General features: G+C 40.0%; 1 protein-coding gene across 3 annotated transcripts in view; it reads left to right on the forward strand.

Annotated features, from left to right (window-relative positions):
- XRCC5 (X-ray repair cross complementing 5) overlaps positions 1 to 26,545 on the forward strand; it is a 2,194,257-nt gene that overhangs the window by 224,387 nt on the left and 1,943,325 nt on the right. For all 3 annotated transcript variants that reach the window (XM_044060671.1, XM_044060672.1, XM_044060673.1), the window contains one exon: positions 9,032 to 9,214. In XM_044060671.1, the coding sequence (XP_043916606.1) occupies positions 9,032 to 9,214 (183 nt within the window). The remainder of the gene's footprint in view (positions 1 to 9,031; positions 9,215 to 26,545) is intronic.

The raw sequence follows: 26,545 nt of genomic DNA on the forward strand, positions 1-26,545 counted from the left end.
ACCAGTTGCGTGTACTGTTTAGGTGAAGCTCATTTGCAAGAGCCCTGTACCTTTTGCCATGCATTTAGTACCATGGTCATGAATGACAGGAAACAAAAACTAATAGGGGTCTTATGACCAGTTCCTTCCAGGAACAGCTGGAACTCGGTCAGGCAGCTCCTAAGTCTTCAAAACGAAAATCTTTGGCCCCAGCTTCAGAGCCGTCAAAAAAGACCAAAGCGTCGGAGCCAAGGAGTTCTGGCTCCAATTCAACTTCTTCCACATTGGTGCCGAGGCAACCTTCAGTACCGAAACTTTTACCTGATATTGATCCTGTGTCACCTACCTTGAGATCTTCTATTTTGGAGAGGAGGAGATCTCCTCCTCTCTCTACCAGATCCTCCAGGACACTCAGATGAGGGCATTGTGCGGGTGGTGAAGAGTTTGCTTTCAGATTCAGCTCTGGCAAAGAAATTGTCCCCTTCTGACCCAAAGGCTTCAGAGCTGACCCTTTTGCATGCCACTGCTCCTCCTCTGACTGCTACGCTCTCGGAGCTCATCACTTCAGGTTTTTCAGTCTTGGATCTGTCGGTTCCGGGGATCCTCCCCGTTTCCTCGGAAATTATTACTCTATCCTTGGTGGCTCAGTCTGGAGCCGAGGGATCTGGGAGCTGACTCTCTCGAGTCAACTCCAAGGGGGACAGTCACCCTGGGTTTTCTTTGGAACCAACCCTCCCTCTCGGTGCCTTGGCTCGACTCAGCTCGGCTCCCAAATGGTCTTCTTTGGAGCAGGGGGGAAAGGCTTTCAAAGCTATAGAGAAGGCTTTATCTTCTGCAAAAGCCATACCTTTGGAACCTGTGTCCCACCAGCAGCAGGCAGCAACCTCTTCCCCCTGCCACCTCCACAGAGACCCAAGCAGCCCCCATTGGAGGTGTCCCCTCTTCCGAGACCTTCCCCAGATTATCCCACTGGAGAGCTCCCTCGGAAGAGGAAGCATGTTGACTCGCTTGAGTATGTCACTTCTGACACTGATTTGGAGGAATCAGAAGGGTCCCCTAGATCCCCCCCCCGAGGATATCTCTTCTTCTGACATCCTAGAAATCCTTCGAGGGGTGACTGGAAGACCTCTAACCCTATTAAGGATGAATCAGTTTATCTTGAGGCCTTTGCTTCCTGACCTTTCACATCCTGGGTGACACCGCCTTATGACCAACTCTTAGGGGTCATATCACAGAAAGCCTGGACCTCCCCAGACTCAGTGGAGCCCATCCCGAGGAGGTCAAATAAATTCATGACAGCACCTGAAGATAAGACTTTTCTTACAAAAGGAGTTCCCATTGATGCTATGGTGGCAGCAGCAGCAGCCACCAAGGAGGAGTTATCCGAAGCATCTTCTAATATCCATCCTCCTAACAAGGAGTGTAGGACGATGGGATAGGCATGGGAAGCGTACCTTCTCTTCAGTAGCATTTACTCTAAGATCGCTGAATTACCTTACCCATTTTACTCATCTTGAGAGATCTCCTGAAGAAGTTGGGAGACTGACTCCAGGGTTCAGTAGCTCCGGGATCCATGGATAAGGTTTCTGCGCAACTCTCCACCCTTGCGTCGATAGCTAACTCCTCCATGAGGCTGATATCGTATGCAGCAGATGGAGCGAGTAGGGCAGCCGCAGCAGGAATATCTCTCGAGACATTCTTGCATGCGTCTTTGTAATTTCACGGAATCCTGTAAATCTTCTTTCACTAACGTCCCCTTTGATGGTTCATCTCTTTTTGGACCCCAGGTGAAAGAGACTTTGGCCAGGTGCGAACAGGAAGGGAAAACCTGATCTGCTGTCGGAGTCCGTTTCCCCCTCCCATCTAGACACTATCCCATGGGTAATACAGGAGAAAAAATGTGGCTCTGTAAATCCCAAAAAGGTTTCCCTCGGGCATAAGGTCAGCCTTCCCCTAGCGGCAGAGGGGGAGGATATAATGGAAGATGCCGCCCTCACGGTAGAGGAGGTCTGCAACATCAGGGAGATAAAGAAACCTTCTCTGATAGTCCCTTCCATCGTCCCTGAGGGGTTGCCCGACTGTTCATCTTTGGAGGCAGTTGGGGGTCTTATATTGCTGTACCCAAGCACCTGGCTAAACATCTCGCAAGATCGTTGGGTACACACTATAATATCCAGAGGTTATCTGATTCCCTTTGTTTCTGAACCCCCAACAAACTGGTCTCTACCAGACAATGCCACCCATTCAACTAGACCGTGCAACATCAGAGGTCATCTCGTTGCTGCAAAAAAGAGTCATCCAAGAAGTCCCCACAGAGCAAATAGGATCCGGAACTTAATCTTGATTCTTTAGTTCCAAAAAAGACAGGGGACTGGAGATCAATTCTAGATCTCAGCAGACTTAAGTCCATAAAGAAATCGAAGTTCTGAATGATCACTCTGCAGTCAATATTACCTTTTATCGGGAAAGACAATTGGATGTGCTGAATAGATCTTCAGGACACGTACTACCACATCAAAATGGACAGCGCTCCAGGAGACACTTGTGCTTCCGGCTGTGAGCCAGTCATTTTCAGTTCCAAACACTGCCCTTTGGTCTCACTACAGCCCCCAGAGTGTTCAGCAAATGCATGGCACTGGTAACGGCTCACCTGAGATGTCGAGGATTCCAGGTGTTTCCATACCTAGACGACTGGCTCCTCAATGCTACCTCCAAGCATCAACTCATCAGAACCAGGGACAAGACTCTGTCCTTGTGCACCAGTTTAGGCATCACAGTAAACCTAAAAAAATCCGCCTTATCGCCTTCGCAGCACATTGTATTCTTAGGATCAGAACTAGACACAACCACCATGTCGGCAAGACTAACTAACAGAAAGAGTAGAGTCTCTGCGCACTCAAGTCAGATCCTTGTAAACAGTCAAAAGGTTCAGGCCAGGGTAGTCCTTCAAGTCCTAGGGACTATGGCTTCCTCCATCCTATTAGTTCCTCTAGCCTGTCTACACATCAGAATCCTTCATTGGCTGCTATTTGCCCAATGGTCGATGCAAGACCTTCCATTGTCTCATCAGATTTTCATAGCAAACACCTGCAAGAAGGATCTGACATGGTGGTTGCACACAGAACAACTTCTCCTAGGTCGTCCACTTGTTCCTCCCCAAGAGAAAGCAGTTTTGACCACAGACACTTCCCAGATAGGGTGGGGGGGCATTATCTGGGAATGACAGTCCAAGGTACTTGGCAGAACCAAGAGAACCACTTGCACATCAGTGTTCTGGAGAAGAGTGGTGCTATATGCGTTGCAAGCACTTCACAGCTCCCTTCCCACTGGGACAGTTGCAGTCCAGTCAGACAACATGTCTGTCATGTGGTACATAAACAAGCAAGGGGGAACCAAATATTACCCGCTTTGCCGAGAGGCCTTAACAGTGTGGAAATGGGCAATGGGCACTCGTTTTCTGGTAGCAATGCACATCCCGGGGAAATCCAGTGTGATAGCAGACAAACTCAGCCGAGCAATTCTGATGCCTCACAAATGGTCCCTGAATGCAGAAGGTGCGAAAGAGATCTTTCACAGATGGGGCCAGCCTTGCTGTGAATTATTCGCCACTCACCTGAACACCAAATGCAGCAGCTACTTTGCCCTAATTCCCCATCTGGGGGTGTCACCCAGGGATGCTCTAGTCCACGATTGGCCCCAGGGACTTCTTTATGCCTTCCCACCTTTTCCTCTCATCCCAAAGGTAATACAGAAAGCAAAGCAGTTGAGGAGTACCCTGATCCTCATTGTTCCTTACTGGCATCGACAAGTATGGCTTCCCTTCCTGTGGCCCTACCTTTTGGAGGAACCGTGGATTCTGGAACCATCTCCAGACCTCCTGATTCATCAGTCAGGGCAGTTCCATCCCACCATCCACACCCTCAAATTGACAGCTCCAGTTCCACGAACAGCCAGGTGCATCCCCCTTTCCCCTTCTGTCAAACACATTCTGATCTCATCCCATAAGCCAAGTTATACTCCAGCAAATGGAAAAGGTTTTCTATCTGAGCTACAAACCAAGGCTTAAATCCCTATATAGCTCCTATAGAATCTATTTTATCCTTCCTTGCATCAATTTTTCATGAAGGAGCTGCAGCCTCTACAGTCAGAGTTCAGTTAGCTGCCGTTTCTAATTTCCATTTTGGCTTCATGGAAAATCCCATCATGTCACAGTCCTTGTGCAAAACCTTTTTGAAGGGAGTTCTTCTCATGCCTCCAAACAACCATCAGAACCCTGGGACTTAAACTTAGTTATCACATCATTAATGTCTGCACCCTTTGAGCCCTCTTCTTCATCAGATCTAAAATTATCTTGGAAAACACTATTTTTAGTAGCCATAACATCTTCTAGGAGAGTCACAGAACTGCAAGCCCTTACTATTCGACCTCCTTACATTATTTTCCACAAGGACAGAGTCTCACTCAGGACAAACCCTTCCTTTCTTCCCAAGGTATGCACAGAGCATAATCTGAACACTACTATAGAGCTACCAGTGTTTTTTCCAAACCACTAATAAATCTGAATTCTCAGATTTTACTTGCACAGGGCTAAAGAATTCATAAAATCAGATCAATTATTGGTTTCTTTTTCTGACAAGAATAAGGGTTGCCTGTTTCCAAGGTTACTCTTTCAAAATGGCTTTCAGATTGCATTTCCTTTGCTTATCAAACTGCTGGCAAACAATTACCTAAAAAAATAAAAGGCCATTCTACTAGGGCAATATCTACTTCATGTGACTTTAAATCTAGGCTCCCAATTGATACTATTTGCACAACAGCTACTTGGGCAAGACCACATACTTTTGTCACTCATTACAGATTGGATTTGGCCTCCCAGGACAGGTCATCCTTTGGGTCCACTGTGCTGAAGAGTCTCTTTGCTTGAGCCACCCAGGATAAAAGTGCTAGGGACGCTGTCCCATCCAGCAAGAATTACGGTGAGATAGGACTACATAACATAAAGAAGTTGTGTACTTTACATAACGTTCCATGTTTGTAGTCCATCTCGCCTGCATTCCTGGGTCCCTCCCTCCTACCCCCTTCCTGTTTCTGGAGGGTCTGGTGGACTATACTGGTGCTGTCTGAACTGGTTATAGTTGTTGTCCACCTGGCATGGATAATATTACATAATTTTTTGTCTGTGTATATACAGTTTCTGATAATTCATACCTGCTGGGTACTTGTTGCTTTCTTGTAAACAAGATGTGGGGAATTGCCATGAGGTACCATGGGATAGGGGTTAGCCTCGAGCCAGTAAAAGCTTTCAAGCTTTATTATCGAATATCGGCTCCGAACCCATCCAGCAAGAATGTAGGCGAGATGGACTACAAACGAGGACTGTTAAAGTAAGTACATAACTTCTTTTTATCATTGCCTGCCCTCACAATTTGTGATATTTTTTCACCCACATTATTGTTCATATTTTTTGTAAAACTCCTAAGTATTTAATTTGTTTCTGCTGTACTGGCCAAACAGTTACTTTGACTAAGAAACATTTTACTGTACCATTTTAGATTTTTGTCTACTTGCACTCTGTAATGATGACAGTGATGGCTATGTGCTGATGTTGCCAATATCCTTTGTTTGACAGTGTGCATTACTATTGGGTTAATTATGCTGGGTATAATAGAGTATCCAACAGACTTGTCTTCCTGAATGCAATGCATAATGCATTCCAGTGCCTGACTGTGACAGAAAGCAGGGAGATGCTTGCTATGACAAGAAGTCTTGGAAAGGTAGGCGCAGTCGCAGGTAAAATATATCCAGCGGTGCACTGAACCGTAGAGAGGTATGCAGCAAAAGAAAGGAGAGGCATGATGTTTTGTAGAAGCCAGCATTAGGTCTGCACCATTTATTCTTTACTGGAAATGGAGAGATGAGTCCACATTTTGAAAGGGTCATAGAAGGGAGAGTGTACTTTTTATTTTTTGTCCCACTCACTGCAGCTGACCATCATCTGCCACCAACTTCTCTCTTCATTCACCGGATCTACTGGTTTTGCCGTAGCTTCTCTTGGGCTGAACCTCACCCATGACCAGGACCTGGACCAGTAAGAAGATTGATTACTGTGGTGCAGCATTGTACTGCTATGAGAGTATGTCCAACCCCCTCCCCATGGCAGCCTTGTGAGCGCCACAGTTTCTGCCTATGGAAGGTGTTGGCACACTTCTACTCATGCACAACCTTTTGATTATGTAATATACCTCTTGCAATGAGGAGTTCACTTGGCTTTTAATGCTGTTTCAGTTGGCCTAGGCAGCCTCCTTTCCACAGGATGGACTAGTCTGTCTTAGACTTTCACTGTCATCCTCTTTCATTCGGTTTCCCCACTGCATGTGCCATTAGTTGAACTCTGGGCATCTAGGAAGCATTAATTTCTGTCTTTCTCTTTCCTGGCTGTCTGACATTATAGTTTCCTGCATTTATTTTTCCATCATCTCAAATGGCCCTTGCCATTTAGCTATGAATGTGTTTTCAAGGGAGGGTCCTAAAAGGATTACCTAGTCTCCTGGGTTAAATTATCTGAGTTGTGCTTTTCTTATTATAAAGTAATTGATTTGTTGCATTTTTTGAGATCACTGCATATGCTGCCTTACTGTGAACATTACCAGCTTTAATCTAGGCTGCAAACTAACATGGTGTTCCATCACACTTGAACAGTGTCCTGTCTTCTTCCCAAGCCTCTTTAGCAATATCAAGCAGCAATGTCACACTCCTGCTGTGCGTGAGTTCAGATGGGATAAGCCCAGTTGAAGCTGCTGGCACCTTATTGATTGCAGACAGTAAGCAGGGTACAGCTGGTCCCATTTTTTTTAATACATGTTTTAACAACTTTCCTCAGCACAGCTTTCTGATGTTTTATTTAATGTGTCTACTAATCCATCAGCCTGCAGCTAGGAGACTGACTCTTTAACTGTTTGGTTTTAAGGCACTGACAATTGGAACAGTACCCTTGACATAAAGGGAATAGAGTGCCTTAGTCAGTAAGTATCTCCTTAGTGATGCCCAATATGGAGAATTACAGAACTGGTTCTCTGGCAGCACCCTTGGCATTAGTTTTGCATAATGATACAGCTTCTGGAAATGTTATAGCATAGTCTGTTGTGACTAGTTTTAGCATTAGACCAACAATGCCTACATTGGTGCATTCCAAGATTACTGCTATGATAGTTATTTGTATCAAAGAGAAAACCCTACACCAGTAACATGCCTTGCTGGATGACTTGAGGACCAGTAGGAGTTTTATATCAAAGGACCAGTCAGAGAAAGAACAAACCAGTAAGTCACCCAGTGGGGGAACTAGCCTGACATAAGCAGATAGTTGAGTCAGGGATCCCATCATTGCATTCAGTGAACAAATTTGAATGAAAAGAACTTTGGTGGGAGTTCATCTCTGCATGTGTACTCACATAGAGGAAAACAATAGAAAATGAAACAGCACTATAAGAAACTGACTCCAGAAAAGGGATTTAGGGTCTGAGAGCAGCAGAACAGGAGGGAAACTGAGGACCATGTATGGCTTAAGAAATAATTTGAAGTTGGGCTAACAAAGGCATCAGGACTTAGCAAAGCATGGGAACAAATTCCTCTTGGGACCAGTCAAAACTAAATGTAGTGTAGTATGTAAAAGGTTAGGAAGGGGAAATTTTTTTTTAAATGTGCAAGTGTAATCCATGTATCTAAGGTCAAATCTGCCACTAGAATTGAGTAACAAAGCAGTCACAAAAAAGTGGGGAGGATAGTTCAACAAAAAAAAAAAAAAAAAAAAACTAGTGGGAACCTGAAATTATGACTGCACAGGAAAGTTGGTTCCCATAGATGGAGTAAACCAGAATTGGAAGGGGTATACCAAAAGTAAGAGAAAAAATTGCATTGAGGAAGTCTAAATAATAGTGGCATCGGTGAGTGGTATGAAGGAAAAAGTGAGCTTAGTGGTTAGAAGGCTGTCCAGAAGTAATTTAGGGTGCCAAAATAGAGCTATAAAGCTAAGGCCAAGGGGTACTGCAATCAGAGGAGTCAGACTTAGTTGTGAACTATTTTCCCCAATTTCTTGCGTCTGCTCTTATTTCTTGAAATTCTTAGACTGAATTATTTTTTACATCATCTTGATGGACTAATAGTTAAACCAGCAGTATTATTTATATATTTATGTAACATGCATATAAAATTTGTGTGTGTATGGGTCTGTTAAATAGCGTAATTCCACAATGCCGAAAGACCAGAATATCGAGACAAGAATCAAGAAACTGAAACCATGTAATTATCTGCAGGTCAAGTAAACACTTGCCCAGCATGGAGAATTATACCCTTTCTCTACTGTAGTGCAATCCGGGAGTTAGTATATTTAGTTGGGGGGTAGCCCCCCACCTAGATGGGTTTTTGATAGTGTGGTGTGTGTTAAAATTATGTTGGCAAGTGTTTACTTGCCCTGGGAATAGTTGCGTGGTTCGGGATTTTCAGTTTCATGATTCTCATCTTGATATACTGGTCTTCGGTATTGTGGAATTATGGTATTTCGAATTAGATCCATATATATCTTATGAAGTCAGCATGCATAAGCTCAAGATAGTGTACTACAGCATTGCTAACCATTTTTATGTGTGCTTTATATTGCTGAATTTATGCTCTATTTGCTTTCTAGTTGTGTGGATGTGTCAAGTTTTCTGTATTACCGTGATGAAATACTCTGTGTAAAATAAATTCTGATGACTTCTAAATTAATAATTATGCAATGTATATTGCTAGTGTGCCCAGATTATGGTTGAAAAGGGGCCCAAGGGTCAGTTTGTTTGCCCAATTATCAAGAGATTAAATGTTATGTAGGTCCCAACATTTCAAGTTTTTACCATATATATAATATACATATGTACATAGATGTGTGAATACCTGTGTGGACATGTAATCTTTGGCATACCATAATTTTTCACATCTGTGATTTCATTATCCTTCTGAAAAACCACCTCATTGAAATCAAGTTTTGAAAAAAAATAAACTCCTTTTTTTGCCCTGACAGTTTACCATTTCCACTGCATCATGACGAGAGTAAAGAACCTGGGAATGGCCCATCAGGAGACAGACAAAGGCACTTGTTTCATGGCAAAGAGATAACACCACAGCAGAAGGAAGGTATACATATGGTGCAGAAGGTAATGATGGCTGTTGATGAAGATGGAATGGATGACGTTTACACCTTCAGGTAATCTGCAGAATCCATTACGTTTACATTTAGTAGCATTTTAGCTGATACTTTGCAGAAGACAGCTCTGTTCTCTGGATTTACAAGAGCAGACTAATTTCCAGCCCTGTACATATACCCATTATGGGAGAACTGTGTCCCACAGATAAGGTTTACTGTAAGCTTGTTGCACTAATAGACTCAGCATTGATGAAATGGATTTAATGGCTCAGCAGACATGCCTACTTTTATGTTCCTTACTCGACAGAAACCAAAGTAGTCAGCCCTTCATTCAGAACATGGTCATTATAGTATTCTTATAATTAGAATGCTTGTGTGTTCGACCTGAGACATGTACTGTTTCAGTTTATTTTCTTGCCACACTACTGCAGTGGCTGACATCTTTATTCAATTTGGAGGCCTTTATTAGGTCTAGTTGCTGAAGGAGTGAATTTATTCATATTTTAGCATAATTAGGAAGTGCCCTTATGTTGGGAGCTCTTGGCAGGTTGTTTTGCCTAATTGGCTTTACGGTATTAAATTTAGTGAACACATTTTAATGTATTATCTCGTGTCACCTACTTTCTGCAGTTTTGTACTAATGTGACTAAAAAGTGAGATGGTAGAAGGCATTTTTCCTTCATTACCTAGACATGCATTTTATCCTTTTGGCTGCGGGAAAGGATGTCTATATTTTTGAAGTGGAATGCATGATTTCTGGGAGTATATTAAAACTGAATTATTGATTATGCTAATTCTGTGAGTCCTAATTCTGCTTATAATCGAACATATCTTAAATTACCCCCCCCCCCCTTTCAGTACTGAAATGTTAGGGAAATCCCATGTAAATAATAATAATGGTGATGGTAGTTCCAAAGTAGATTATGGTACAAATTTGTGGTTAAAAGTATTTAGCAAAGTTAATTCTTCTGTGCTAGCATATTCTAAATAGGTTAGTTTTGAATTCATATCCTGTGGACAGATCTGAGAATTTGTGCTTTTCCAGTGACTAGAGAGCCAAATCAGAGGAGCTGCAGCAAACTGGCAGAGTCTCAGGTGTAGTCTATGACAGAAGAATGTCCAAGAAGCTGAAAAGTAATGTGTACAAGACAGTGGTGCGACCAGTACTATTGTATGATAAAGAAACCTGGGCAGTAAAGTCAAAGCAGTTTAGGAAGGTAGAGATGATCGAAATGAAGTGCCTGAGAAAAGTGGTAGGATGCACACTGTGGGACAGATGTGGAAATGAGCACATAAGAGCAGAAGCCAAAGTAGCTCCAATTGCAGAAAAGGTCAAAGAGACCAGATTACAGTGGTTTGGACACATATGAAGAAAATCAGAAGGCAATCTGGTAACAAAGGTTTGGGACAAGCAGGGAAGAAGGTAAGATGAAATGAGGAAGTCCAGCAAGGAGGGGACAGACTGTGTGAGATCTGCAACGGTCAAGGATGAGTGCCGAAGAAAGCATTGAATCAAGAGAGATGGTGACAGTTAACGTGATACCCCCAACCCCATGTAGAAAAAATGAGAAAAAGCAGGCTGATGATGATGATAATATGCATCCTTTTATACATTCTGCCCACCTCACAGTTATGGCCAAAAGGGACTAGTTTGGTTTTAGTCCAGAATTGATCATGCCTGTTAAACCTGGTACACTTCTTTGAGACAGTCACCAAGGCCCTTGATGAGGGGAAATCTGTGCATACAGCCTACCTAGACTTAGCCAAGACTTTGGACACTATACCCAACTCAGACATCATTGACAAACTCGCCCAGATAGGTATCAAGCCTTATATCATTAGATGGGTTGCTGAATGGCTCACTGATAGAACCCATATAGTCAAAATAGGGGAATCCACCTTCAACAGCAGACCTGTCACCAGTGGTGTTCCACAGGGATCAGTCCTGGGACCTGTACTGTTTGGAATCTATTTCTCTGAAGTACAGGCTAAAACTAAAGGTCTGTGGCTGACAAAGTTTGCTAATGACTGCAAACTGGCAGCGGTCATAGAATCTCCAAACAATTAAGAAAATAACAAATGAAATAACTCTGTTCCCACTCGTAGATAGTAACACCAGCACTGCGACAATTACAAACTTCTTCCTTGACCTTATTTAAAAACTTTTTATTAAATACAATTAAAAACCATTCGGTTAAGCGCTTTCATCGATTCAGACTTCATCAGAACAGTGCTATAAAGTTAAAACAATTCTTTTATACTTTCTTTTTCAATCACATGATGGTCTCCATTAATGTCTTAGTGCTAGTGCATTTCATAAATATATTTTATATAAAATGTTTAAACATCATAACTTAATATATATTCCTTTCCATCTATATAGTTATACTAAAGTACATAAAATTGTGGAGGTTTTGTGAAATTAAATACAATGTTAAGTACATTTAAAAAATTAAAAACATTTGTACCCCATTTATATATGAGCTTCCAAGATAGGTTTGATTGACAAGTATTCATTTATTCCTGGGGGAACAGAAGCATTTAATTTGATTTGCCAAATAATTTCTTTATGGTATGGAATGGTAAGGTTTCAGGACACTATTATAAAGAAAAGTGGTACACTATTATAAAGAAAAGTGGTACCTCTTGGGAAAGAACTTTAATACTTATGGAGTTCATGGACATAGTATTATCCCATAATTACATAATGTTTGAAGGGGAGTACTATAGACAAAAGAAAGGTGTGGCGATGGGGGCTGCATGTGCCCCCATGTTCGCCAACCTTTTTTTGACAAGTTGGGAAGAAGAATTTATTTTGAACTCTGAGTGGTTTTCCTTTTTAGGATGTTATTTTCGTTTCTTAGACGATATTTTTATCACATGGAATGGTAATGAATTAGAACTAGAAAAGTTTAAGATTTATTTGAATACCTGTAGTGAAGTAATAAAATTCACCTTCAGTCAAGATCAAAGTTCAATTCCCTTTCTGGACACTATGATATCACTTGAGGAAGGGAGATTTAAATCTAATATTTATAGGAAACTGACTTTCAGTAATTCCTATCTCGATTATCAAAGTAGTCATCCTATAGTATAGAAAAGGAATATAGTTAAGGGCCAATGTATTAGGGCGGCCAGGATGACATCTGTTAGGAAGGACCTTGAGAACGAATTAAATAAGATAGGAGACTACTTTATAGATAGGGGATACCCTTATGACCTGGTGAGTGATGCAATAAATTATGTTTTGGGAGAATGGGGAAAAAAGTATAAGCCATTATTGGGAAATAATGATTTACAACCAAATTACACCAGTCCAATGTGAGAAAATGAAGGGATTTTGGATATAAAGAACACTGGAGATGAATATAGTAGAGCTTGTATACTAGAATATAGTAAACATAGTGGAGAAATTAAGAAAATACTTGACAAGCATTGGAATATTACTAAAATAGATGGAGAAATTTCAAAAATAATAGGAGAGAAACCATTATGTGTGTATAAGAACGGAAACAACATGAAGAAATTATTGGAAAGGAAAACTCAACCTATAAATATTAACGTCAAAGGTACCCAAAAATGTGGGACATGTAAGCAGTGCCAACACATTATAACAGCCCCCAGTATAGTATTAAAAGATATTAATAAAACCAAAGTATGGTTTCAAAAGGGCAACTGTAGATCCAGGCAACTGGTATATCTAGCAAAGTGTACAAAATGTCCAGTATTTTATGTTGGAAAGACTACCAGATGCCTGAGAAATAGAATTTATGAACATCTTTATAGTATACAAAAGAAGGATGACAGGAATGCTCTGTGGAGACATTTGTATGAAAACCAGGAATGTTCAGGTTTTCATTTTGGAATACTAGAATTGGTTAAAGTCAATCCCAGGGGAGGAAATATTAAGAAAATAGTGGGGGGAAAAAGAAATTATTTGGCAAATCAAATTAAATGCTTCTGTTCCCCCAGGAATAAATGAATACTTGTCAATCAAACCTATCTTGGAAGCTCATATATAAATGGGGTACAAATGTTTTTAATTTTTTAAATGTTCTTAACATTGTATTTAATTTCACAAAACCTCCACAATTTTATGTACTTTGGTATAATTATATAGATGGAAAGGAATATATATTAAGTTATGATGTTTAAACATTTTATATAAAATATATTTATGAAATGCACTAGCACTTTAAGACATTAATGGAGACCATCATGTGATTGAAAAAGAAAGTATAAAAGAATTGTTTTAACTTTATAGCACTGTTCTGATGAAGTCTGAATCGATGAAAGCGCTTAACCGAATGTTTTTTAATTGTATTTAATAAAAAGTTTTTAAATAAGGTCAAGGAAGAAGTTTGTAATTTTCGCAGTGCTGGTGTTACTATCTACGAGTGGGAACAGAGTTATTTCATTTGTTATTTTCTTACTTGTTGGACTGTTTCTACATTTCGTTTTATTTGGTGGATTCGATGGATTCACTAGACGAATTACTGTCTATTTTTTCCCCAAGACAAGAAGAAATATGGGGATTGCAGTCAGAGATGGCGATAATGCGTGGTGAGTTAACCAGGCTGTTGGAGATGATGTCACAACCCAATACTGGAGCCGTTAGGAAAGACGTGATGACATCAACCCGTACACTCATTCGGAGTGTAGGAAGTGAGGGGAATGGCGAACGCGGACATAAGGAAACAGTTACATCTATTGATTCGCAGGGTAAACGGCGTGAGGGAGACATTGAAGCAGGGCAACGAGTGCTTGGTGTGAGCATAATGGACTCACCTATGGATTATAACATTTCTGGGGCAAAACCGAGGAGAACAGTTCCAAAGAAGACGTATGCCATAGCGACAAACGAACAATCAACAGGTATGGCAAAAAGAGTCCTGGACAAACCCTGTAGGAAAGAACGTTATAATTTAAATGCATTTATTACTGAAGCTTTAGATTTTGAAGGGGATTATAATAATAATGCTAAACGGAGGTTCCAGGCGACTGAAAAAGGAGAGGACAAACCTTTGAGGGACAGGATTTTTGATTTTGGAAAGAAATTGAAATTGTTAAAAAGTGTACATCTTGATAATGGTTATCTAAAGAAATGCATTGATGAAGGGATAGTCCCTATGGGACTAAGATTTTTTAAGATCCCCATGGGAGTTGTTATAGATGACAGTGTGCAAGATGAATGTACTGAAATGTTTGACCAGTTTGGCTTCACTTTTATGAAATTTATTATAAAATGTAACGACAAAAAAATTTGTTCACTTCTAGTTGAACTGGAAGAGTTGAATAACATTATACAAAGTGACTTAATGTTTGAGGAATGTGAATTAATATTAGAATCACAGTACACATGGGTTGAAACACAGTTAGCCAAACAACATGAACGTAAATGTAAAAAAATGGAAAGGGACCTTGACCAATATAAAAAAGGTTTAGCCTATAGGTGGGAGAAAAAAATCAATAACAACAGATCAAGTGGTTCATATAGGAAACATACTATTAATACACGGCATCCCACATTTAGGGACAAATATGGGTCAAGGGAAGAAGGATACAATAGAAGGAATGTTAAAGGTACATATCGAGGGCAAGGTTTCAGTAACAACAATTTTTTAGGGGAAGAATGGGAATGGGACAGAACAGACCCAACAGGGACAGGAGACAGATGGGAAAAAGTGAATTACAACAGGAGAAGATAGCAAAAGGAATAGTTAACAATAATGATGATGGTATAGTAAAAATTAATGAAATAATTAGCAAAAGGAATGATTTTCACATTTATAATTATACCAACATAGAATTGAAAAAACAACATTTTTCTTTATTATCAAAAGGAATGAAGTTTATTCCGGATGAAAAGTTTAAAGTAGTAGATTATATAGTAGAGGTTAAAAAGTTTGTAAGGAAATTAAATTTACAATTATTTTTTAAAGACAAACCACATATACAGCCACATGAATTTAGACTAAGGAGCTCTTTTACACCCCCTTTGAATAATTTACTAGCTACATATGAAAAAATGGTAGTGGATGAAATTTATGAATATGGACGAAAAAAGAGATCAAAGAAGCTAGGTTGGAACCTAAGCAAAGTGGAAGCAGATATATTGCAGGAAATACAAGCTGACCATTCATTAAGAATAATGAAACCCGATAAGGGAGGGGGGGCTGTGCTCTATGACAAAGAGGAATATATAGGTAAAATGAATGATATACTAATCAATTCTGGTAATTATGAAGCTATTTCATTAAATGAAGTAAATATTGGATATCACAAAGTGTATTTGATATTGGAAGACTTATTATTAGAGGACAGAATTGATGGGGAACTATATAAGTTTTTGAAAGTGGAACACCCAATAATAGGGACCATTATAGGGATACCGAAGGTTCACAAAGACCCTACAAACCCCCCCTTTAGGCCTATTATATCTGGAAGAAATTCCAAAACCTTTCCATTTGGAAAAGTAATAGATAAATGGCTTAAGGCCATCTACAAGAATATTCCACAAATAATAATAGATTCATGGGATTTTTTAAAGAGGTTAAAGCCTGAAACAGCACAAAAAGCAAAATGGTTGGTTACTATAGACGTAGTAGACCTTTTTTCTAGTATTCCAAAGGAAGAGGGAATGGTAAGGTTTCAGGACACTATTATAAAGAAAAGTGGTACCTCTTGGGAAAGAACTTTAATACTTATGGAGTTCATGGACATAGTATTATCCCATAATTACATAATGTTTGAAGGGGAGTACTATAGACAAAAGAAAGGTGTGGCGATGGGGGCTGCATGTGCCCCCATGTTCGCCAACCTTTTTTTGACAAGTTGGGAAGAAGAATTTATTTTGAACTCTGAGTGGTTTTCTTTTTTAGGATGTTATTTTCGTTTCTTGGACGATATTTTTATCACATGGAATGGTAATGAATTAGAACTAGAAAAGTTTAAGATTTATTTGAATACCTGTAGTGAAGTAATAAAATTCAACTTCAGTCAAGATCAAAGTTCAATTCCCTTTCTGGACACTATGATATCACTTGAGGAAGGGAGATTTAAATCTAATATTTATAGGAAACTGACTTTCAGTAATTCCTATCTCGATTATCAAAGTAGTCATCCTGTAGTACAGAAAAGGAATATAGTTAAGGGCCAATGTATTAGGGCGGCCAGGATGACATCTGTTAGGAAGGACCTTGAGAACAAATTAAATAAGATAGGAGACTACTTTATAGATAGGGGATACCCTTATGACCTGGTGAGTGATGCAATAAATTATGTTTTGGGAGAATGGGGAAAAAAGTATAAGCCATTATTGGGAAATAGTGATTTACAACCAAATTACACCAGTCCAATGTTAGAAAATGAAGGGATTTTGGATATAAAGAACACTGGAGATGAATATAGTAGAGCTTGTATACTAGAATATAGTAAACATAGTGGAGAAATTAAGAAAATACTTGACAAGCATTGGAATATTACTAAAATAGATGGAGAAATTTCAAAAATAATAGGAGAGAAACCATTATGTGTGTATAAGAACGGAAACAACATGAAGAAATTATTGGAAAGGAAAACTCAACCTATAAATATTAACGTCAAAGGTACCCAAAAATGTGGGACATGTAAGCAGTGCCAACACATTATAACAGCCCGCAGTATAGTATTAAAATATATTAATAAAACCAAAGTATGGTTTCAAAAGGGCAACTGTAGATCCAGGCAACTGGTATATCTAGCAAAGTGTACAAAATGTCCAGTATTTTATGTTGGAAAGACTACCAGATGCCTGAGAAATAGAATTTATGAACATCTTTATAGTATACAAAAGAAGGATGACAGGAATGCTCTGTGGAGACATTTGTATGAAAACCAGGAATGTTCAGGTTTTCATTTTGGAATACTAGAATTGGTTAAAGTCAATCCCAGGGGAGAAAATATTAAGAAAATAGTGGGGGAAAAAGAAATTATTTGGCAAATCAAATTAAATGCTTCTGTTCCCCCAGGAATAAATGAATACTTGTCAATCAAACCTATCTTGGAAGCTCATATATAAATGGGGTACAAATGTTTTTAATTTTTTAAATGTTCTTAACATTGTATTTAATTTCACAAAACCTCCACAATTTTATGTACTTTAGTATAATTATATAGATGGAAAGGAATATATATTAAGTTATGATGTTTAAACATTTGATATAAAATATATTTATGAAATGCACTAGCACTTTAAGACATTAATGGAGACCATCATGTGATTGAAAAAGAAAGTATAAAAGAATTGTTTTAACTTTATAGCACTGTTCTGATGAAGTCTGAATCGATGAAAGCGCTTAACCGAATGGTTTTTAATTGTATTTAATAAAAAGTTTTTAAATGAGGTCAAGGAAGAAGTTTGTAATTGTCGCAGTGCTGGTGTTACTATCTACGAGTGGGAACAGAGTTATTTCATTTGTTATTTTCTTACTTGTTGGACTGTTTCTAAATCTCCAAACAATATCAACATGCTACAAGAGGGTCTTGCACAAACAAATGATTTGTGCCAAAGTCATGTCCTTAAACTCAATGCAAAAAAAAAGTATTATCATCCCTTTTGGTAAGAGCATTGTTCCTGCTAAATACCACATCAATAACAACTCTCTAAGTATGCACTCAGTGGAGAGAGACCTGGGCAACACAGATTGACAGCAACCTTACCTTCCATGTCTCCAGTTGTAAGGAGAGCATTCTGTATTGCTCATGTCCTAAGTAAGGGCATTGCCTCCAGAAGAAAGAAGATGTAACCTCCTTGTACTCTTCCCTCATCAGGCCAATAATTGAGTACAACTCCCTTTTTGGTATGTACCTTTCCAAGCACCTGCAGCAATTGGAGAGACTACAAAGGTTCCTCACAAGGAAAAGTCAAGGTCTTCAGCATCTGTCCTATGAGGATCATCTGAAATCACTGTCACTTTATTCTGTTTCATACAGACTACTCAGAGGTGATCTCTGCCTTGCATACAAGACCGTTCTTGACCCTGCTTTATTGGAAATGCTGCTCAAGTCAAATGGTACATGGGTTACTCACTCTAAAGACCTTACCCTGGTATGTGACATTAATAGAACCTGCTGGAGGGACAGATTGGTCTCCCAGAGGTTACCACACCTTTGGACCAGACTACCACTTCATGCCAAGCAAGAGCACCTCCTTGGCACTCTTCAAATGCAGTCTGGACTATTGGATGGGTAGCTGTAAATTCACTCTGGGGGTTCCACTTGTGTCCTCCTTGGACAGGGGTAATAGGTGCTGATCCTGGAAATGAGGGTAAAACTTGGCTAGGCTTGAAAGGGCCCTAGGATCATTAGCCTAGTAGCCTCATATGATCCTGTTGACATCTTTTACTGTAAAAGTCCAACTGGTATGGAACCCATTTTCAGTGAAGGCCGAGGGAGAAAAGCTCAACAATAATAAAATAGTGACACAGAATACAAAGACACTGTACTATTTACAAATTTGACAGGATAAAATGCATTATAAGTTCTGAAGGTAAAGGTTATACTAACTGAAGTAGACACAGGTAGAGAGTCCAGAAAGACTGCTTGGGTTTTAAGAAAATGATGAAGAATTTGGTATTAGGAAGGTGATTTGAAGAGTGGAATATAGAGGAGGAGCTGGAGAGGAGAATAGGTGCAGGGGAGAGCGAGGAGGGAGAGTGAGACTGGTGAAGGAGAGAGAGGAGAGGGAGTGAGACGGGTGCAGGAGAGAGAGGAGGGGGAGTGAGACGGGTGCAGGAGAGAGAGGAGGGGGAGTGAGACGGGTGCAGGAGAGAGGAGGGAGTGAGGCGGGTGCAGGAGAGAGGAGGGGAGTGAGACGGTGCAGGAGAGAGGAGGGGAGTGAGACGGGTGCAGGAGAGAGAGGAGGAGTGAGGCAGGTGCAGGAGAGAGGAGGGGAGTGAGACGGTGCAGGAGAGAGAGGAGGGGAGGAGACGGGTGCAGGAGAGAGAGGAGGGAGTGAGGCGGGTGCAGGAGAGAGAGGAGGGAGTGAGACGGGTGCAGGAGAGAGAGGAGGGGTGAGGCGGCTGCAGGAGAGAGGAGGGGAGTGAGACGGCTGCAGGAGAGAGAGGAGGGGAGGCGGCTGCAGGAGAGAGAGGAGGGGGAGTGAGACGGCTGCAGGAGAGAGAGGAAAAGGGAGTGAGACGGCTGCAGGAGAGAGAGGAGGGGGAGTGAGACGGCTGCAGGAGAGAGAGGAGGGGGAGTGAGATGGGTGGAAGATCAAAGGAATGGAGGCAAGATGTAGTTGCATATTTCTTATTAGGAGGGAGGGATTTTAACTGGTGCAGAGCAGGAACAGAACCATTTACTGCTTAAGAAACCTTTAAATCTAGCTTTGAAGTTGTAGAAGTAAGATGTAGACCTGACTGATGTAGGGGTAGAATTCCAGGATTTGACTACAGGGTATGAATGCAGATTTTGTCTGGTAGGGTTAAGCAGTTTGTAGATGGAGAGGAGTTTCTTATTAGAATGTTGGAGTCGGTTAGATTGATAGCTGTAAAGAATGTTTTAATGCATGACAGATTAAAGGATAATGTAAGGCTGTGTGAGTGATTAGTAGCTGGGTGTATGCCAGATGGTAAGGTTCTTCTAACTACAATAGAGCCCCGAGTGCATAGTAGTGATGAGTTTGGTAAGGAGTATTGGCTGCATACATTTATGGTAGACTGAATTATCCTATACAGCATCTTGAAAGACTAATAAAGTGTTGAGAGATTGCCTTGAACATAGGTTTTTCATTTTAGAGAGACTTTGGAAAGAATAGTAGTACAGGCATTCCCCGGGTTACAGACTTCTGACTTGCAGACGACCCATCGATAAGAACGGGCTGCCTCAATGTTGGAAATAAAGTGAAAGTAAATAAAAAAAATCTTAAAGTTCCCCATTTATGAAGCTGCTTGCATATCTTGTAATAGCAGTTACTTTCTCCTTCACGGAGAACAAGAGATCTGATTGGTTAAGAGATTGCTGTGTTGGCAATCTGATTAGTCAAGACTGCTTGCTTGTACAGTACCCAATATTGAAGCATTTACTGTACTGTACAGTACTATGGGCAAATGACATTGCGGTACACTAGGGTCTTGGTGATGGTAAGAGGTCTGGCAGAGATCTGAAAGTTCAGAAAAGAGGAAAACATTCGTGGGTGATTCCTGTAGTACAGAAATGTGAAGTGAAGCTTAAAAAGAGGTAAGTTTAACATTTTTTGTGTGGATTGTTCTACTGTATTGTAGTACAGTACAGTAGAACATTCCATGCATTATTTTGACTTAAGGACAGAATGAAAAAAACTGATCTCGTCCTTAACCCTAGGGCTGCCTGTAACTTTGTCTTTTTTTGGTTGAGCATGAGTTTTGCATTACTGATATTTTTCATTCACACTAAAAGCTTCTTGACTGGTTTGTTGTAGATGTTTTAGGTTATCAGAAAAACATGTAAGTGCTTCTTGGAAGAATGTGTAGAGAGTGTTGGTGAAAATATTAAAAAGGAGAGGCCCGGGGAAGAAGCCTCGTGGTACACCACTTGTAATGGGGAAGATCAGATAAGAAAACCACTAGAGAGTAGATTGTGATAGACCTAAAGAAGGCATTTGAATAGAAGTTTATTGTGGTAATGGCGATGAAGGCCTTCGACAAGTGTAAGAATGAGGAGGAAATCATTTTGCCACTATTCTTATGTTTCTTTATGTTCTCTGTGAAGCTTAGAAGTGCAATGGTTGTAATATGGGATTGATGGAAGCAGGTTGCGTAGGTATCAGAAGTTATTCAAAGAAAATGTATTTATTAGTTGTTTATGACTGCGTTTTTCTAATATTTTTGAAAAGGGGGATAAGATTGCCATAGGCTTAATGTCTGACAGTTCTGTTGACTTCAACCAAAACGCTGTAGAACACAACAATGGAACCATAAAATGGATTGACTGGAAGAAGAAAGGATGCTGCTCGTGCGAGTGATAAGCTTTATTCCACTATATTTCACAAGTAGACATGTATCATAATGAGCAAACAGAAAAGTTAAGCGCTTTCAACTGAACAAACTCAGTCTTCATCAGAACAATGTTTCCATATACAAACCTAGTATATATAGTAACTGTTGCTAGTTAGTTTGAAAAATTGCGCCAAAACTTTTAAAGTGACAGCATACAAATCCGTAAAACACCATATGAATAATGGCTAACAAACCATAATGTTTAAACTAAATAAAATCACATAACTAACATGAATATATAACCTGATTGCTGAAGTATTACTGTGTTTAAAAATCGTATAAAATACTATATACAGATATTACCTACTATATATAAAAAAACTACCACTAAATATGATATGCTTAAAAGTTAATACTAAAACAATTACCTTAATAATTAATAGAAAATAATTAATAGAAAATGCATTGTAGAATTGATAATAAAACTGTACATATATACATGAACACATGAATATACATGAATGATGAATGTATTAATATATATTTTATGTATGAAATCAACCTGATATAGGGAAATACTCAATCAATGTGCTTCTAAGAATGGTTTAATGCTGATGTGGTCATTAAGGCCAGGATATCTTGTAGCATCTGTCTTAATCTGCCGTATACTTTCTCTAAAAGCCAATTGTACTTTCCAATTACCTGCAAAGGTAGCTTGGTTGACCTGATCAATAATACTAAACAAAAAACTATGTTGGTCCCCTTTATCTGCTATATGTCTATATAGGGCATTATTTTTATCCTTCCTCCGTATTCTATAAAGATGTTCATAAATACGTTTCTTTAATGTCCTTTCCATCTTCTCTATATAGAATGCAGTGCAGACATTACATTTAGCAATATATATAATTAGTTTACTATTACAGTTTCCACTTAAGCTTTTAATCTCCGTATGGTTAATGTCACTTAGCGTGAACTTTATCAATAGTATTAATAAATGAACATTGATGGCAAGACCCACATTTACTACTTGCTTTAGTACCTTTGATAAAATTGTCCCTTTTCTTATCTGTTTGTTCTAACATCCTTTTTAAATTAGGTGCTACCTTATACACAATGACAGGTTGTTTACCTAATGTCATTTCTAAGTTATTAGATGAAATAACATCCCAATGTCTTAATAGTATTTCTTTAATATAATGTACATATGGAGAATAAGTTAAAATACATACTCTATTAAAATTATTTTCCTTACATGAACTAGGTTCGCCTGCTGACTCCTGTATACCTAACAATGGTTTATATCTATGTCCCCATTGTGAGGAAACATATTGCATAGTATCATTAAGTAGCTTGTCCGGATAGCCTATTTTCTTAAACATGGAATATAACATCTTGATGTCTTCTTCCATAACTTCCTTGGTGGAAGACATCCTTGCTACCCTTATACATTGCCCTTTAACTACATTTTTAAACATAAAGGGTGGATGATTACTATTGTATTGAATATAATCATTAGAGAAAGTAGGTTTCCTATAAATTTTAGATGCATACCCTGTGTCTGTATTACTTATATATGTGTCAAGGTATGCTATTGCTTTTCTGTCATAACTGTAAGTAAATTTTAAAAAATCTGTTGTATTATTTAGGAATGTGATAAATTCATCTATCATCTCTTCAGAACCTTTCCATATAATGAACAAATCGTCCAAATATCTGGCATAGAATACGACATGATTATAATATTGACTCTTGAATAAAAATTCATTTTCCCATTCTAACATAACCATGTTGGCGAAAATGGGTGCGCAAGAGGCTCCCATAGCTACGCCCATTTTCTGCCTTAAAAACTCTCCTTGAAAAGAAATATAATTAAAATCAAGAACAATAGACATCAATTCTGTTAATACACATATTTTGTCCCAACTATATCCTGAGTATTTCTTAAGACTATTAGTAAAAAAAATCTAGTCCTGTCTCTTTTGGTATACGACTATAGAGATCGACAACATCTATAGTAATAAAAAAGTAGATTGCCATAGGCTTAATGTCTGACAGTTCTGTTGACACCTTTATGTAGAGGGATAATGTGAGACTTTTTCAGGGTGGGGAGGAAAGTAAGATTTGTGGATGACTTTGTTTACAAGAATAAAGACTGGATAAGCTGTAGAGCTGGCTGCTATCTTAAAATATTCAGCTGGGAGGTTATCAGAAAAAGAATAGCATGGTTTGAGTTTGTTTAGAAATTGTGTTAGGTAGGATGTGGGATCCGGTGTTGAGAAAGTCGAGATAGTATTTGTAGGTTTATGCAAGATGTAGCAACAGGTGTTACAGAGAAAGTTGAAATAGTAGTATGTAGAGATTGAAACAGATCTGGGGTGCAGGTGGTCCTTGTTGAAAAGGAAGAGTTGTCACAATTTTCAGTGGCGTGTTGTTTGGAAAATGATTTATTTAGTGTTGGGATATAATATTTCTTTAATAGTGGGCCAGAATGCTTTTGGATTGTATCTCTGGTGAATTTCTGTTTTATTGTAATATAATTTCCTGTCTGAATTGACCTTTTTTGTGAGGGATTTTGGTAACCTTTGTTTTTGCCATGCCTTCCAGGCTGTATCCCTGTTCTGTCTGAGGATTCTGTTGTTGGAATGCCAGGCTGCATGCTTATTCCTTACTCTTTTCTTTCATGAGGATGCAAGACTAATCAGAATACTTAGGAATATTGTATTAAATTTATTTACTACAACATCCAAAGGAAGGGTTTTAGGATGGTGCTGGTAATCGATGATAAGGTGGTTGTGAATGTGTCTGGTTCTGGGATATTTTGTCAACTTGTTGCTTAGATAGATGGGAGTGTGGGGAGTATTTGATCAGGAGTGATGGGAGCCAAGCTTATTATTTTTAGACTCAGCTTTGTTTTTGGTTAGTAGAAGGCGATGATGAGCACAATATAGTTGGAATAAAAGTGGGGGGTATCTGCAGACATTTTGGGTGTGATAAGTGAAAGTTCTGATAGTATGTATGAGTAATAGACTAGCTAACTGTGGGAGAGAGTTTTATGTTGGGATTGGAGTGTGGTTGGATGTTAGAGTTGAGCAGTAGGACTGCAAGCTATGATGTTCATCGTGTTATACTGCTGTAGTCATCACACTTGGGTTATCCTGCCGTCAGGCGGTCCCACAGTCGGCAGAATCCCAAAGTCTTGGTCCGGCGTCGGTTGTCATTGCTTCTTCCCTGACGTCAATGCGACAGGGGTATAAAAGAGGCAGCCAACACCATTTTCTTCAGTCTTTCTTGCCGCGCAGTGCCCGAAGCAGAAGCAGTTCGCAAGTGCCGGTTGGCTAGCTCCTGAGATTTTCGAATCGAATTTCAGCCCGAAGTCTTCTCTAAAGCCAAGTACCTCGTTGGTGAAACTTTTCTTGCCCCAGACCGATGTCAGACAAAGTTAATAATTGCATTTCTTGTGGGAAGCAAATACCTCATAAGGATTTTCATTCTTACTGTATTCCTTGCCTAGGCCCAGACCACGATGTCTCTGGTTGTCGGTTTTGTGCTAGGTTCAACAAATGTACAATCAAACGTCGGGCAGATTTCACCCAACATTATTTTGGCAGAAAATTTAACTATAGCATGTCGTCGGAGCAACCGACATCAGCAGTGACCAAAAAACGCAAGGATAAGGACAGGCAACCAAGGCCAAGACCAGATACCAAGGCCTCAGCAAGGCCTGCCGCCGGTTCTCCAGTTTTCAGCGAGGTGCCTACGCAGCCCCTGACTACCGCTGATTTAGAAATTCTGACGGCCTCCCAGACCGAATCAGCTGGGCCTCAGGAGCCGGTTCCATCTCACCCCTCGGACGCCAACAATGACAGTGATCTTGAGATTTTGGACAGGCCTTCGGTTTCTGAAGGCGTCTTCAAACCGACAGCTATTTCTATTAAGTCTTATGCTAAACTGAACGCCCCCTTAAAAGTTTGGAAACCGGGTCCACAGACCCCCCCCCCAGGCCCCTATGCCTAAAAAACAGATGCTTAAGATGGCTGAGGATTTAATTACCCTTACTAGGGGTTCCCAACCCCCTTCTGACAAAAGGCCTAGACTGGAGGAAGATCATCCTTCCTCTGACCAAGCATCCATTTCCACAGCTAACTCTGAGGACCAGGATTATTCCTTCCCTCCTTATGAAGACTCAGATGCTGAAGAGTCCATTCCCTCTGTCTCCCCCCCTGAAGACTACTCTTTTGGCGAAACCTTACACACTATGAGGGAACACTTCCACTGGGAAGGCCAAGATTACTCTGACTCTAAGAAAAGACTCCGTGAGTTTCTTCTTCCACAGCATAGACCTCCTTGCAATTCCTCCAGTTTTAGACATTTTGGATGATGTTTACACCGAATCTAGTCTAAACTCAGACTCCTTATCTCCTGCACCAGCTAAACCAGACAGATACTACCGAGTTCCTGATTCTCATAAGTTTCTATATAAAAGCCCTGTTGCAGACCCCAAAACCATTTCCCAGGGTCCCAAAGGGGTTAAGGTCTCTACTGCTAAGAATTCACTACCTTCTGAAAGAGATTCCAGAACATTAGAAAGATGGCGGAAGAAAGTGTACACGTCTGCCACTTTGGCCATGAGGGCCTTAAACTGCCAATTCCACATGCTAAAATACCAGCAGTACTTGATTACACAGTTAAAGCAGAAAATGATCCCTCAGACAGATCAACCTGATTTCAAAGAGATGCAGGATTTGCTGCATGCAGCAGAACAGGTGGGAAAGCATACCTTACAGTGTGGTTTTGATTCATTGGAAGCCTCGTGTAGAGCAGCTGTCACAGGATCTGTAATTCGTAGACATGCTTGGCTAAAAGAGCAAGCCTTACCGGAACATGTCAAAGCAAAGTTATTGGATGCTCCATTGCAGAAAGATGTGTTATTTGGTGTCAAAGCAGAGGAAGTCTTAAAGAAAATGGAAGAAAAGGCAAAATCTATGCAGACAGCTAAAGATTTTTTTACAGGTACAACCTCCTCGTTTCGGCAGAAACTGGCCATCAAAAAACTGGTCCTTTCCTGCATCAGACAGACCCCAAAGGGGTAGGTACATACGCCCAAGGGGCAGATGCCAGCCACAAGGTTCTTTCAGGCCTAGACAATGGCATACAACAACTCAGAGGTGGAGACGAAAGATCTCAACCCTTCAGGAAACAAACACAATTACTTCCCTCTTCGCCTGCCAAGCAAAATTACCCTGGCAGCACCTGTGGGAGGAAGACTGGCTCTATTTCCACAAAATTGGCACATCATAACAAAGGACAAATGGGTTCTGGATATTATTACCCGAGGCTACAGATTTCATTTTCACACTTTACCACGGATGAGAGGCATGCCAAATCTGCCTCCAAACCAATGGGCAGAGGCACAAACGCAAATTTCAGCTCT

Source organism: Protopterus annectens, chromosome 2.part0 (genome assembly GCF_019279795.1).
Source record: "Protopterus annectens isolate FY-2018-M chromosome 2.part0, PAN1.0, whole genome shotgun sequence".
Classification (NCBI taxonomy): domain Eukaryota; kingdom Metazoa; phylum Chordata; order Ceratodontiformes; family Protopteridae; genus Protopterus; species Protopterus annectens.